We start from the raw sequence: 14,389 nt of genomic DNA, 5'->3' as shown, positions 1-14,389 counted from the left end.
TCCGGTTGCATGGCCCGTTGCACACATCTATGATTCATATCTTGGTTCGTCGTTAACTCAACCCAGTGGCAGAGCCAAAAATATAACATTACTAGTGCACAATTTCTTCTTACAAATGGTAAGAAAATTTAATTAATATTATAAGTCAAATAGATATGATAACTTTCAAAAATAATTTGCATTGCAAGAAGACTTCAAGCTTGTAGATCTTCATTATAAATTATTAAGATATAAAATGCTACTTTTTATTGCTTAGTATTGAAAAGAAAAAACAAACAAAACCACAAAATGAAAGGCAAATGAAAAGAAAAAAAATAAGAAAAAACTGCACTAGCAGGGTTTGAACTGCCAACCTAGGAGGAGAATTGTAGGCAGCTATCCACTATATAAGAGTCCGGCTCTCCTAAAGCCATTCGAGTCCGGCTCGTGAGAGCCCGTAAATATATGATATATAGACATATAGTTATATACAAATAATATCATTATATATTATGCTAATATGCTGAATAATAAATATTTATATATACAAATAATATTGCACTATAATAAATATTAGTACATATCTCTATTAATCAAGTAAATTTCTCGTAGTTGAAAGATTTAAAAAGGAAAGACAAGAATAGATATTTCAAAGTAGTGACGAATGTAACTAATGCATATTTGGAATACATACATATTTGATGTATTCACTAATGATTACAATCCATTTTTCTCAAAAAGAAAATGATCTTGTGTGTGAGGCCAATTAGGTACATAATATATATATATATATATATATATATTTAGAATATGCAATAAGATAGATTCTAATATATCGATTAAGGATGGTTTGGTACATTACATGTATAGCATATTAACATGCATGAATGTGTGGATCTAAATTTTATTTGAATTTTTGTTGAATTTCAAAATACAATATTATTTTGAGTAATCTTAAATTCTGAAGTTGAACATATGTTCATTTTCAAAGCATTCAGTGAGTGTTACAAGCTAATGAATTACTCCTATTTATCATATTTATTTGTTTGTAACATTGATGTTATTATTATCTTTATGAGTTACAATCTTTCACTCCTATGTAATTGGAAAGTTGTTAAAATATTTTGTTCAAACATCTATGTAGTAATTGGGAATGACTTTGAACTGATGTACGCTTATATGGTACCCTCATCACCTCAATACCTACAATTTGTATCTTGCAGTTTTATTTTAATGAACTCATTTAGACGTGGCCGCATGGGGATAAGCCTCCCGGACTTGCCGGGTTCCAAACCAAAAATAAAAATTAGTATGATTAGAAATGTACTTATAAACAAAAGTTCATCCCGCCTAGATTCACGGTGGGCTATTCAGCCCGGCCCATAAAAGCCTGCAAGGCTCGCCTTATACGGGTGGGTTTGGATCTTGGACATTTTGTAAAAGCCCGACCTAGCCCGTTGACGAGCTCTAAGTAGATGTAATATAAGATGTGTAAATTTGACTGCCCTATCTAAGTGAAATATTAATAAAAAAAAATAGAAAACAAAATTCAGCATCAACCCCTAAAACTCTTGTAGCAATGTCAAAGTAGTACTCAGACTTTGAAAACTACCAATGTAGTACCCAAACTCAGAATTTCTTATCAACGTGACAGAAAATGGTCTTAAATATCATGTTGATAAGGAATTCTGAGTTTGGGTACTACATTGGTAGTTTTCTAAGTATGAGTATTATTTTGACCTTGCTACAAGAATTTGGGTATTGATAGTAAAATTTTTTCTAAATAATATTTATTTCTTTATTATATTCTTGTTTATAAAAATTATTTCGTGTATTGTAATAGAAATAATATATATATATATAAGTTTTTTTGAATGTGGGACTTGGAGAATATATAACTCTTAATTCTTAGCACCCCATTCAATGTTAAGATGTAGCACCTAAAAATGTGGGTTGGATATGGTTAGTGCTAAAATTTGGCATGTTAGCTCCTAATACTCTTGGGTTGAAGATATGACCTAAACTCGTAAACGGTCTATATGGTTGCTAATCAAAGCAAGCATTAAACTAAACAAAAATTTATCTCTTGGATTAGGCTGAATGGGTTTTGGACAAGTACCTGGGCTTGCCCTTGGGTTTTGGTTCCAAACCATTTTTTATTTTATTTCTATTTATTTTGAGTTATTTATGCTTTTTCACATTTTAATTTTAGTACTATACGACCTTGTGCTGCCAATAATACCCTACTTCAATTCTTCATTCATGGTAGGACAAAATGGGTCTTCAGTATGTATGCACCTTGTGGCCCTTGTATACTCTAGGTAGGTGGCGTGTATTTTGCTTGGTCAAATGGTTAGAACTTAGAACCTTCTAGTGGCTGGATGACACTAAGTAACATCAGATTCAATCTCAGCAGCAACATAATAGAAAAGTTATATTCTTAGCTAGACATTAAAGTATGTAAACGTGTTACATAGCTAACAATCTTTTCATTATGTCTATGTGACAGAGCAAATAGAGTCACTATTTGTGTAGTATTATTTGCTAGTTAGTATCTTATTGAGTACTTATTTGTTAATAATTCTGATATTATTTCTGATCTTTATAATTAGTGGTTTTAGTATATGTTTCATTAATGAAAGCTTGAGAGCGGCACCATACTTTTTATGGGTGAATTCAACAAACAATACCTAAATTATTGTTCATTCTAACTTTTAAATTCAACAAACAGCCGCACCATATTGTCACAATAATACAGCTTATAACAATATGGTTGTGGTTGATGGACATATGCAATATGAAATACATGCTGGTTTATTTTGTAATTGCGAGTTTTAACTTGTTTGTAATAGTTGTGGTAAATGAAAGATGTTTATTAATTTTGTAATGATATATATTAATCAACTTGTTTTTTATTTTAAAAAGAAGTTGAAATAGAAGGGAAATGAAAGATGAATCAGAAAATGAAGTGACAAAAATGCCTTGAGGTACTAATACAATAGTTAATTGACGGAAGAAACTAAAATTAGGCTGAAATAGAAACTTGAGGTACTAATACAATAGTTTCCAAATATGAAATAATAAATGTTAGAATGATTAATAATTATGGTACTGTCTGTTGAATTCACCGTACCTCTATGTAAAAAAGAAAACAAGAATATTCTCTCTCAAGGAACCTATAGTAGTTGAAATCGTCTAATGTAAATTGATAAGAACTTCACGTGTCCTACTATTATCATACAGTAATTTTTGCAATTTACTCCAAACAATTTTGATATAGCTTGTTAACCCACAAAGACTACCAAAACTGTAATTTAACTTGAAGATCATATATAAAGCGAAACATCTTTCAAAAATACCAGGCTCCTTCATGTTTATTCTCAAAAAAAAAATCCAAATTGTTGGAGTTTCTTTAAAATATGTGGAGTTCCTGATTCGCGTGGAACATGCATTATAATCAAATATCAACCTCTCCCATGCGACCACGAACCACATGATGGAAGTCATGGACAAAATGAACATCAACTCATAAGGAAGGACAGCTACATATGCGGTACGTAAAGCAAAGCACTAGATTTACCTAATTTACTACTAACCATTCCAAGAAGTAAGGACTAAGGACCACTCATGTCTCGATGTGACTTGATGCGCAAGTTTTAAGTTATTAGAAAATTTCAAAGTATATTTAGTTTATCTACAGTTGATGGAAACAGATGTAGATCCAAACCAACACACACGGAAGAGAAAACAAGATAGATCGATCGAGCACGACTGCAGTCATTGAGTATCGAAACTTCCTATTAGTAGTGGGCATAAAAAGTCGAAATTCTAATCTCGTCCCGATTTCGTTCTGAAATTCATAGGGACGGAACGAGACGAAAGTCTGAAAATGTACGTTCCGTCCTGATCCCGTCTCGTTTCATAATAGTGGGATGAGACGTGTGACGAATAATTTCTAACCCGCTTCGTCCCGTCCCGCTTTAAATTTCATTTAAATTTTAACCATCAAATATTTCATCATTATCATACATTTATAATTTATGAGAACATCTTAGATGCATTTGATAAGGAAATGACTAACTTCAAATAATGAATCTTGGACCTTGCTTCATTTTCTAAAGATAAACAGGTCCCGATTAATTTTCTCATTAATATATGGTTCGAGCTATATGATATAAATAAAGACGACTTGTATATTACAAATTTCTATGAACTTAGCAATCGAAACCTATATAATCTTATATACAATATATAATTATATAGGTTTCTCTTGTATGATAACACTAGAATTTTTATGTACAATATCTATAATGCTATAATTTGAATGATTAATTTAATTTTATAATAATTAAACTCATGGTATCGAAGTAGATGATGAATGATATTTGAAACAATCTATATGTTTCTTATATTATAATAATTGATACTAAAATTTTATTAATAGTAAATTAAATATTTATTATTTGAAGTCTGAGAATGTGGGATAGGCCCGGTCTCATTTCGATCCCGACGGGATTGATTCCGGGTTGAACGAATTATTAAAAACACAAATCCCATCCCGATCTCGTTCCGAACTTAATGAGTGAAACGAGACGTGAGATTAACCTCATCCCGTGCCCACCCCTACTTCCTACGACTAAATGAAGAGATCATCCCTTCTATTTCTCAACTGTTTCATATAGGATATCAAAATTAGAACATACTAAAGTCTATGCAATTATGTCATAAACTAAATATATATGAGCTTGATGAACAAAAAAGCGATCAAGGTGCTCGTATCAATGCATACCAAATGTCTCATGACATTCCCTACCCAGGCAATAGCATGTCAAAAGAACTTCGGACTAATACAAGCTAATTTTTCATTCATATGTCCCTAAAATAAAACGAGTTCACAAGACATAAGCATGTTTCCAACATTCTCGGCATTTGAGACATGTTCTCCAACATAAGTAATTTATGGCGCTGATCGATAGCATTTGCCGTAACAGTTTTATCTTCAGTAGCTCGTCTCAATCTAGTCGTGTACAAAAATATAAATTTTTAGATATTTTATTATCAATTCAAAAAGTAATGCTATGATTGGTCATAAATAATTAATGATCTCTAATTTTCCAAACTATAAGAAACTCTAGGCATATCTACCATTAATCGTATCCAGAAGGTCCTAGAATACTCCCAAAAATGAGGAACAATACATAAACAAGAAAAAAGTATGGAATCTTCCCACAAGCATATGCCATAGATTGTATAACTTTTCCTTTTATTTTCCACAAAATTCAAAGGAGGAAAAAAATTCACATTTTGCTTGTGAACGACCCAATCAGCAGTGAGTTGGCTTTTCCTTTATTTGCCTCTGGCCTTGGTCATCTTCACCATAAAACAAAACAACCCTTCCACATTCAACAATGGCCTCCCTTCAGCAGCCACACCACCATTTCTCCTCAACCCCAAACTAAACCCAACATGGGTGCCTAGCCATACCTCTCATCAAGCTCCACAACAGCTACCCACTAATACTTTCTTTGTTAAATAACAGGGTTGGGGGTTTCAATCCGGTGATGCTCGGATTTCTCTGTGCGCGCCGGAAAACTTGGATTCTCAGCTCCCTCTCGACTTTCTCCCACGGCCCCGCCGTGATTCACCAGTCCCGGATCGTCCAAACCCACCTGATTCCGCACCAGAGCTTTTCCGGCGACACTCGCGGCCGCCACTATCACAACCTCGCCTGCCAGCTAGGCTCAGCATGCGGCGGCGGCGGCTCCGCGGCGTCCATATGGCACGCGATTCTCCCCTCCAAGGGGCTTTGGCGGCGGCGGGATCTCCGTCGTCCTGCGATTCATTACGAGCTTAAGGGCGAGGGGTCGTGGAATGCTGCTCTCGATGCTCGCCCGGCTCGCTGGCTTCACCGGCCGGATTCGGCTTGGTTGCTTTTCGGAGTTTGCAACTGCCTGGCGCCGATAGACTGGAGTAGTATAACTAACTCAACCACCGAAGATGAGCCGTCGTCCGACAACAACAGAAGTGAAGCCAGTGATTCGAAATCCGCGGTTAGTTCTAATGAGAACGTGGAGAAGTCCTCTGCTTATAGAGTTACAGGTTACTTTGTGAACTCTTCTGATTATGTATTCAATGTTAATTAGGAGATCAAATTATTTGTTTTTTCATCCGTTTTTGTTGCATGTAGCTTTTTACATTTATCGCAAAGTAAAATGAAATTGGGATTCTATACATTTATCCTTATACTTTTTATTTTTGACTTGTGAAGTTGGTCCAATGGAATTTGCAGTTCCCCAACATTTTTTCTTGTTGGGTGATTTTACTGGTGTTTTGCTGTTACGATTATGTGGTTTTCTTAGGGAAAAAGGAAAGTACCGTTCTTTTTATTCGATTGTGGGTAAATAAAAAGTTACTTGTTTTAATGGAATTTTAAAGAGCCTGTCAAACTCTTCATAGCCTCTGGATTGATACTGTTTGAGACAATATTACAATGAAAGAAAGGGCTAAACAATACTGAGATAATTAACAGGAGTGCTAGCCGATGGTCGGTGTCTCTTCAGAGCGATAGCACATGTGGCTTGCTTGAGAAATGGAGAGGAACCTCCTGATGAAAACCGTCAGCGAGAGCTCGCTGATGAATTAAGAGCTCAGGTAATTTGCATTTCATCTCAACCAAATGTGATTCCTAATTATTAGTGTATTTCGTGTGGTTCTTAATTCGAGTGATTTTTTGTAGGTCGTCGATGAGCTTTTAAAGAGGCGGGAGGAATCTGAATGGTAAGCTCTAGCTTTGCGAGTTTTCATTGTCCTTTTTTGGTGTTCTGTTATGAATTTACATGGTTTTTAATATCTTATATGTTGTGCTTAGGTACATTGAAGGCAATTTTGATACATATGTGGAAAGAATTCAACAACCTTATGTTTGGGGAGGAGAACCTGAATTGCTTATGGCTTCTCATGTTAAAAAGTCAGTTCACACTTTTTGTTACTTTACTGTACAATGATCGTTGCTCTTTAAACATTTTGGTAGAATCATGTTACAATTTGTATGCCTTGTTGCCTATTCTTGTGTATCCACTCCATTAGATCATTAGATATAACTTTTTTAACATAGTCCCACGATTGGATATTACATGCGAGTCTGCACTTGTTTGCAAGGATGGTGAATATCAATTTTGTATCTACCTTCTGAGCATTTAAACTTGTGTAGGCATTTGAGCATTGGTATTAAGTTGGTTATGATGTATTTATAAGATTCCCTATCTGAACTTGTTGGCCTCAAATAGACCTTATTGTCATTGGTTTGAACTATCTTATCTTAAGCCCTGAAAGTTCTCTTTTCAAAAAAGAAGATTTTTGAGCATCGAAAGTTTATGGCAGTTTAAGGTTCAAGTTTAATTTCTCTCCTACGGCTCTTTAGACTTTTCAATCTTCTCATGTCAGGTTCTACCGTCTAACACAATTCATGAAATTGCCTAGAATTATTTCTGCACATAATTGTTGTAATAATGCTGCTAGTTTGTTTGCTGTGGATCTATGATTTTATTGTTTTTGGCCATCTACTTAATCTCCATGTTTGACACAACCTTTTAATCCTCAGGACACCAATATCAGTCTACATGGTAGATAGAAGCTCGGGTGGTTTGGTAAACATAGCAAAATATGGTGAAGAGTATGGGAAAGAAAAAGAGAAACCAATTAATGTTCTTTTTCATGGTTATGGTCATTATGACATCTTGGAGTCTTTCACAGAACAGAGTGTGCAGAAAGCAAGCTTGTAGATGGATATGTTTTATAGAATAAAACTCATCACATTATTGTAGAAAGAGTTCACAATTTATGTGATGGAAGTAGTTTGATCAATCAGGAACACATGTCAAGGTAGATAGACTGAAGGCAGTGAAGGCTAGTCTAGCATCTGCTGCCTGCGGATGAGAAGTTAATTAGCGAGATCAGTTATAAGTTTGAATAAAGCCAGTTCTTCATATTCTGGGATCAATTTTGTAGGTTATTGATTCATGTTTCAATCCATGCACACATTTATTCTAAAACTTTTAGCTTTGTGGTGTTGTAGTTGGTTCACACATTCTACTAATGGTTAGCAATGTTTCGTAATCTCATATAGTTCAATAATATGGAATCCCGTTTTCGACTGCACGGTGCTCGCTCCATCTGTTTTCATATTATTGCACTATCTTGGATAAAATGCTTGTTTATTTCTGAATTTTCTGTAAGCAATATGGTGGACAGGGACAAACGGAATGGAGATCAGCTACTTGTGAACCTTTCAACTCCATGTAGGAGTTTTGTCTGTTGCTCATGGTTCCCAAGCGGAGTTAAATTCTATGCATATGTATATCTCGGTAGGTCTGTTTTTACAACGATAAACGGTTGTGCTGAAGAATATAGATACACAATGAACTGAAGTAATTCTCTTCCCCTTTCTGTTATTGGTGCCCAGCTCTCGGAATGATATTCTTTTTACTTGATCGTCATATCTATATTAATTGGCAGATTTGATGGTTTCAGATTCTTACTTGCTAATGTGTCATCATTTTACATACTGTTGCCTCTAGTGAGAAACATAATGAGTGATTCCTAATCTATGCAGAAAGGGCCAGAAAAATCATAAATGGTCATGTGGCAGTTAACATGACTAGATGAGCACTTAACTTTAAACTTGGAAACAAAGAAAGGAGTTGGACAAAAACTCAACTCATCTCATCGCTATCCTAGTCATCCTATTTATCTGCATCAAACTATTTGCTTTTTCGTCTTTGTATCTTGATAGTTGAAAATACATAAATGATGCGTAATTTTGTTATTGAATATCAGTAACCTTTCAAATATATAGTGACAAACTCCCATGTTTATTCTTGTTGCTTGTTTGCATAGTATACTTCCGGTACATATAAACAATCACTGCATTTTCCTACAGTACTATCCACAAAGAAAGAACTTAATTGAACCAACAAAAGAATGACCCGCCTATAAATAATTCAAAGCACCTAAAACTTGAATCAAAAGCTCCCCAATAATAGCCACCTTTCACTTGACACTCTTGGAACAATTTTTTGCAACCAGTTCGACTATGAGCTAGGGACGAAGGTGCCAACGTAACCAACTCCGACGATGAAGAATGCAAAGGATTGGAGGAAAAGGTAGATGAAGAAACGGTTCTTTCCATAAGCAAGATCGTAGCACCCACAGAAGAAGAGGTAGATTCCAACAATGAGCTCAAGCAAATGGACTCTGTTCATGGTCCGCCATGAGATCAGAAAATGTATACATCAATTTTTATACGTTCAAATCAGGTGTAGCTGTGTCACATTACATAGCAATGTTTTCTCCTTCTAAATTTTAACCCTTACTAAGAACAATAGACATGAAAGAGGGATCAATGTAATGATTCTTGAGCATACTGATAAGAGTGAACTTCTCTAAGGTACACCTTTGCAAAGGAAGGTTCGACTACCTCTGTAGAAAAATTGTTAAAATGCAAAAAGAACTTGATAATACTTTTTTGGAAAAGAAAAAATAGAACTTAAAGTGCTTTCTCTAGCATGCAAAACATTAAACATCTGAAATCCCAATACAGTGTTTCAGTATAAACATATATGGCCATTACGATGAAGACTACTTCTGCATTTCGACAAGATCTTGTAGCACCAAGTACTTCTCATAGTGTTTAAGACATTGATTTTAACATTACAGAAAACAGGACAGGAATGACAGGCAAAAGGAACCATACCTCTCGCTGATCCTCACTCGAGACTTCCTGTGAGCTTTTGCAGCTGATTTTGTCTTGAGAGCATCTCCCAGTTTCTCTGTGACCACCCATTCATTCACTCTCCCTGCTTCAAACAGGCCTATAAATGTTGCCTTAGTCCGGTGCAGGGACATTACATTCTCAAATAGAATCCAGAAAATCAATAGATGGAGTGACCTGTAAGATTGTTCAAACTTTGCAAGTGTTAATAATGAACTGAGTACATATGAAACAAAACGTTTGATCCAGTTGTATAAAGACAGTTACTTGGTGGTTACAAGATAATAAGATTGAATAAGAAGAATGTAATAGACCTGGGAGTACCAACTGCATTGAGGAGAGTAATGGTAGAAGGAATGTAAACAGCACCCCATATGGGAACTTGAACTTCAGGAACCAAAACTGTTGCTGGTAAAATAACACAGTAGAAGACAAAGGTGACTATATGTGCTACAATTTTGCGAACAAAGAAAAAGCTGTAGATCACATGAAACTTCTTCAACGGGGACACCTTCTGCAATATTCAATAAGGTAATAGTCAGAAGAGAAGTGTCGAGCTAATATTAATTGCAAGACATATGCCTTCTAAACTTCGCAGAAAGTAACAGATGTGCCTGAGAAATACCTTGTTTCTTAAAATCTCCATTACCATCTTCCGGAAGAGATTAGCTGGGCCACAAGACCATCTATGCTGCTGATAACGATATGCTTTGAAAGTACTGGGAAGTTCATTTTTGACCTGAAGTTTACATTAATATCAGATCAAACCTAAAATGGAGTAAAGTTAACTTAACACAGACCAACAAAGTCCATTAAAAAGGTGACCATCAGTCACTCCACTTAGGTAGGTTGGTAAGAAGTTTTTATTCTCATCCCCAACTACCATCTTCATCTTTTTAATGGACAGTAAACAAGAAGGATCATATGGGACCTGCCTATTTCAAGTAAAAATTGTAAAGTTCTATGTCCCAAAGGTGATTAACTAAATCTCCCAAACAGACCATACTTAATTTATAATAGACTTTAGGTAGTAATTCTCACTTTAACGCTTCAGAAGCTTAAATTTGCTGATAGTGTCACAAGACAGTTAACAATTTACATACTTGATTACCTTGAGGTCAGAAAGATAGACAAACTTCCAGCCTCTAAGACTAGCTCGGACGGCTAAATCCATATCCTCCACTGTCGTGCGGTCCTTCCATCCTCCAGCCTCATTGAGGGCTGTGATTCTCCACACTCCAGCTGTGCCTGCATTACATTCTCCAATTTTATACCATCAATTGTGGATTTACTGTACTCATACTGATGTTACAAAATTTTCATGCATATGATTGTACCATTAAAACCAAAGAAAGCATGGGTTGCAGACCCAACTTCTTGCTCCACTGTGAAATGGTAATCCAGAGACATCTCTTGCATTCTGGTCATCAAGCACTCATCAGCATTTACTGTGATACAAAAAAGAAATTCCCCTGAGTTTAAAACTATATATTGCCACTATACTGTAAAGATTTTTAAGAATTATTGTCACACATTAGATAAGAATTCCTAAAGAACTGGAAAACTGCCTCCTATATATCTGGGTTCTCTCCAAGTCTCTAACATATGATTGTGATGTAGCTAATTCGATCACGATATGTGTCTAAACTGTTGTTATATCTACCCATCATGCTTAAAGTCAAGTAGCATTGTTAAAGAGTTGATAGCAACCATAGCTGCCACTGCAAATTTTCACCCAAAAAACAATGTTAAAAGTCTAAGAGCTATATATGAGATTACCAAATTTCCAGCGAGCTTGGACAAGAGCAATGTCAGGGTTGTGGAGGAGAAATGGGATTGTGCGCCACAGAAATTCAGGTTCAGGCTGGAAGTCGGCATCAAAAATGGCGACGAAGTCACAGTGTTTGACATAAGAGTGCTTCATTCCCTCTTTGAGAGCCCCTGCTTTGTAGCCATGTCTGTTGTCTCTGATCTCGTACTTTATGTTTATTCCTTTGCTTGCCCATCTCTGCACTTCTACTTCCACCAAATCCTGTTGTTTTTTGTGATGAATTACAGAACAAAACCCATGTCAGAAATATGAAGCATTGGTTAGGCTGAATTGGTTAACAAGGACAAAATTTAAGGTTGGCTATGGTGGGTTCTAGTTGGGTAATAGTTTTATTCTAGTTTTACCCAGACATGAATGCTTACCTAGAGCTCTTCTATAAGTAGTTAAGTACAACTGACAAGGACTTCAACTTCGACTTTTGGCTTTCATGTTAGGGCTTACTAAATTGATGTTGACGAATGACGACCACTCCCGAAATGATTTACTTGATTTTTGACGATTTGTTTTTTACTTTTTATTAGCAGAAAATTACAATGAAAATCTCATACAACAAGGTAATTCCAAACTCGAAATGGAAGTCTGGCTAACAACAATGTAGTTCTATGGTGCCCATTTGTATGTGACACACTTATTTATAAATTTAACATCAAATTTGTATAATCTAGTTATATTACTGTTAATTACACAACGTGCAACCTTATTAAGAGTTTTTTTAAAAAAACTCATTGCCAATGTTGTAATAACTTGCATGGTGTATATGAATAAAATTATTTTTTGTTTTCATTGCTGTATTTGACTCATATAAAGTGTTAGTTTTGTTCAAGAACATGTAATATGAGTACAGAACAACCATCACTCATCACAAATTAATAGAGACTATTGCACCAAATTTCAGATATATGATATATTTCAACCAACCAATATTTTCAAGAACATCGGCAAGAAAATTTTAGCCTCCGCGATTTTCATGATTCTACCGAAATGATTCTGTTTTCTTGTTAAAGAGTAACACAATAGTGTAAACCATAAAATTTAAATATAACATTGTATGTGATAGATCAGTTTGAAGGTTGAACCTTAATGAAAGGGTCAGTTGAATCATCAAGAACTTGAATTATGATCCTTTCAGAAGGCCATGAAAGCCCACACGCAGCTCCAATAGAAAGCTGATAAACCTGCATGCGCGTACGTATATATAAACCACAACACAATGCACTCAAAACCCTAAAACCATATATAAATCAAGCCCAGAAATAATAATAAGAAGAAAACAATTAGTGCATGCATGTCCATAAAAGCCACGCCAGTATGCCGGACCTCTTTTTCATTGTACATTGGAATTTGCACAAGAACCATAGGGTAAGCAGAATTTCCAAGCTCGATATCATCCTTAATGGCCTCCCATTTCCAACGCTTCTCAGGTCTTCTTCTGAAAACCTTGACCAACATTATGACAATGGCCATGTACACCTTCTCCGCAAAGAGCAACACAGACATCCCAAGGCACACCGCCACCAAAACTCGCAACAGCGGCATGATCAGCGGCGCTTTCGCCTGCTGCAGAACCATCCCGATTTGGCTGGCTCCTTCGAACGTGTCCATTGCTGTGGATCACTAGCTTTTTAAGTGGTGCAGAGAGAAAAAGAGGGAAGCAATATTGTTTGGAAACAGAGCTGGAGAAGGAGAGGACTGAGAGAACTAAGAGTAGTGTAGTGCTCTAAGTGGGTTGCTTGACTGGGTCGGTTATATAAGGCGCTGCAGGCTTTGCGGAAAGAATACGGTTTGTTCTTTTTGTTGTAATTTGTCACTGCTTTCTGATCTAGCTTGGAGCTTTTTTTGCTTCTGAGTTACTTCAAGCTAGCTAATGCGGGAGAGCTGCAATGTCAGTCATGAACTAAGATCGGAAACCCCAAACACAAGGCATATATAGTACCCCCTTTATTTCTATCTTTCAAGCTGTTTAAAGAGAATGAGAGACTAATTTCACTGTGATCTGAGTCTAATCTCTTTCTCTTCGATCACTAGCTAATGGCTACTTAACTCGAGGCTAAGGAAGCTTAGTGTTTTAGGGAACAAATATAGTGTGGAAATGATGAGGTAGTGCATGTATATAAAGTTATAAACCTAATAAGGAAAATGACTGTTCAACTCAATTAAGGGTCTTAAATCTTAATCTAAGGTGGCCGGCATGCCATATCATTTATAGGAAGAATGTCATTCATTATCTCACACTGACTAAAACCTAGCTACAACGTCATTCCAAATCAAATGGCTCCAGCCAAATCAATCAACCGGCCAGTTTGGTGAAACAAAATTGATAAAGAAGAAATCCATGAAGCCTGACAGAACTCATAGATGAACTCATCTTTGTTGCCATCAAATATTGTAATATTACTAATATATATGAAGAGTGGAAATTTGATATTGAAACAGTACGTCCAACAGAGTACTTCCACGATCTATACATATAAAAACTCCATCAGCAATCAAGTTAAGATTCACGAACGGCCTTTGATCACGAACAATTAAATGTGATTACGAAAAAAAACTCAAACACCATTTGCTTCATCTTTTCTTTACGATTTTAATTAAAGTTTATAAATAATTAGACTTATTTCTACAGTTCAGACTTACTGTATATAAAATCACGTACGTGAAAGTAACAAATGATAATGTGCAACATTTTATATGGTAAGATAGGTGAGTACTTGATATGTAGTACCCACATAAGATCAATGTCGCAAGAATTAAAAAACTAAAATGAGGCCCCTATCATATATTACTTTAGAAGTTTAAATATTAAAGAAAAT

General features: G+C 35.6%; 2 protein-coding genes across 3 annotated transcripts; one reads left to right on the top strand and one right to left on the bottom strand.

The window, feature by feature from the left end:
* Window positions 1–5,349: 5,349 nt before the first annotated feature.
* Window positions 5,350–8,134, top strand: LOC126802075 (OVARIAN TUMOR DOMAIN-containing deubiquitinating enzyme 4-like). Its single transcript, XM_050529617.1, has 5 exons — window positions 5,350–6,078; window positions 6,509–6,630; window positions 6,716–6,756; window positions 6,848–6,946; window positions 7,580–8,134. The coding sequence occupies exons 1-5, from the start codon at window positions 5,541–5,543 to the stop codon at window positions 7,758–7,760; spliced, it is 981 nt and encodes a 326-aa protein (XP_050385574.1). The 5' UTR covers window positions 5,350–5,540; the 3' UTR covers window positions 7,761–8,134.
* Window positions 8,135–9,068: 934 nt separating this feature from the next.
* LOC126802069 (glucomannan 4-beta-mannosyltransferase 9-like) lies at window positions 9,069–14,060 on the bottom strand. Of its 2 annotated transcripts, XM_050529603.1 has the most exons (10): window positions 14,045–14,060; window positions 12,897–13,162; window positions 12,656–12,754; window positions 11,528–11,780; window positions 11,086–11,196; window positions 10,860–10,996; window positions 10,374–10,487; window positions 10,063–10,262; window positions 9,731–9,925; window positions 9,069–9,231 (listed from the first exon to the last, which is right to left on the bottom strand). In XM_050529603.1, the coding sequence occupies exons 2-10, from the start codon at window positions 13,146–13,148 to the stop codon at window positions 9,069–9,071; spliced, it is 1,524 nt and encodes a 507-aa protein (XP_050385560.1). In that variant the 5' UTR covers window positions 13,149–13,162; window positions 14,045–14,060. The 2 variants fall into 2 exon arrangements, with proteins under 2 accessions (XP_050385560.1, XP_050385559.1); XM_050529602.1 differs by lacking the exon at window positions 14,045–14,060 and having other exon boundaries at window positions 12,897–13,181.
* Between the last annotated feature and the right edge of the window lie 329 nt (window positions 14,061–14,389).

This window comes from Argentina anserina, chromosome 7 (assembly GCF_933775445.1).
Source record: "Argentina anserina chromosome 7, drPotAnse1.1, whole genome shotgun sequence".
NCBI classification, from domain to species: Eukaryota; Viridiplantae; Streptophyta; class Magnoliopsida; order Rosales; family Rosaceae; genus Argentina; species Argentina anserina.
The sequence above is the reverse complement of the archived record's forward strand: the minus strand, read 5'-3'. Positions and strand labels throughout refer to the sequence as shown.

Bases quoted from the DNA above. Each gene is read 5' to 3' on its own strand.
- LOC126802075 (XM_050529617.1), top strand. From the start codon at position 5,541: ATGCTCGGATTTCTCTGTGCGCGCCGGAAAACTTGGATTCTCAGCTCC. The intron at 6,079-6,508 runs GTTACTTTGTGA...GATAATTAACAG, and splicing joins CTCTGCTTATAGAGTTACAG to GAGTGCTAGCCGATGGTCGG. The intron at 6,947-7,579 runs GTCAGTTCACAC...TTTAATCCTCAG, and splicing joins ATGGCTTCTCATGTTAAAAA to GACACCAATATCAGTCTACA.
- LOC126802069 (XM_050529602.1), bottom strand. From the start codon at position 13,181: ATGGACACGTTCGAAGGAGCCAGCCAAATCGGGATGGTTCTGCAGCAG. The intron at 12,755-12,896 runs GTCCGGCATACT...ACGCGCATGCAG, and splicing joins CAATGTACAATGAAAAAGAG to GTTTATCAGCTTTCTATTGG. The intron at 11,781-12,655 runs GTTCAACCTTCA...AAAAAACAACAG, and splicing joins CAACTGACCCTTTCATTAAG to GATTTGGTGGAAGTAGAAGT.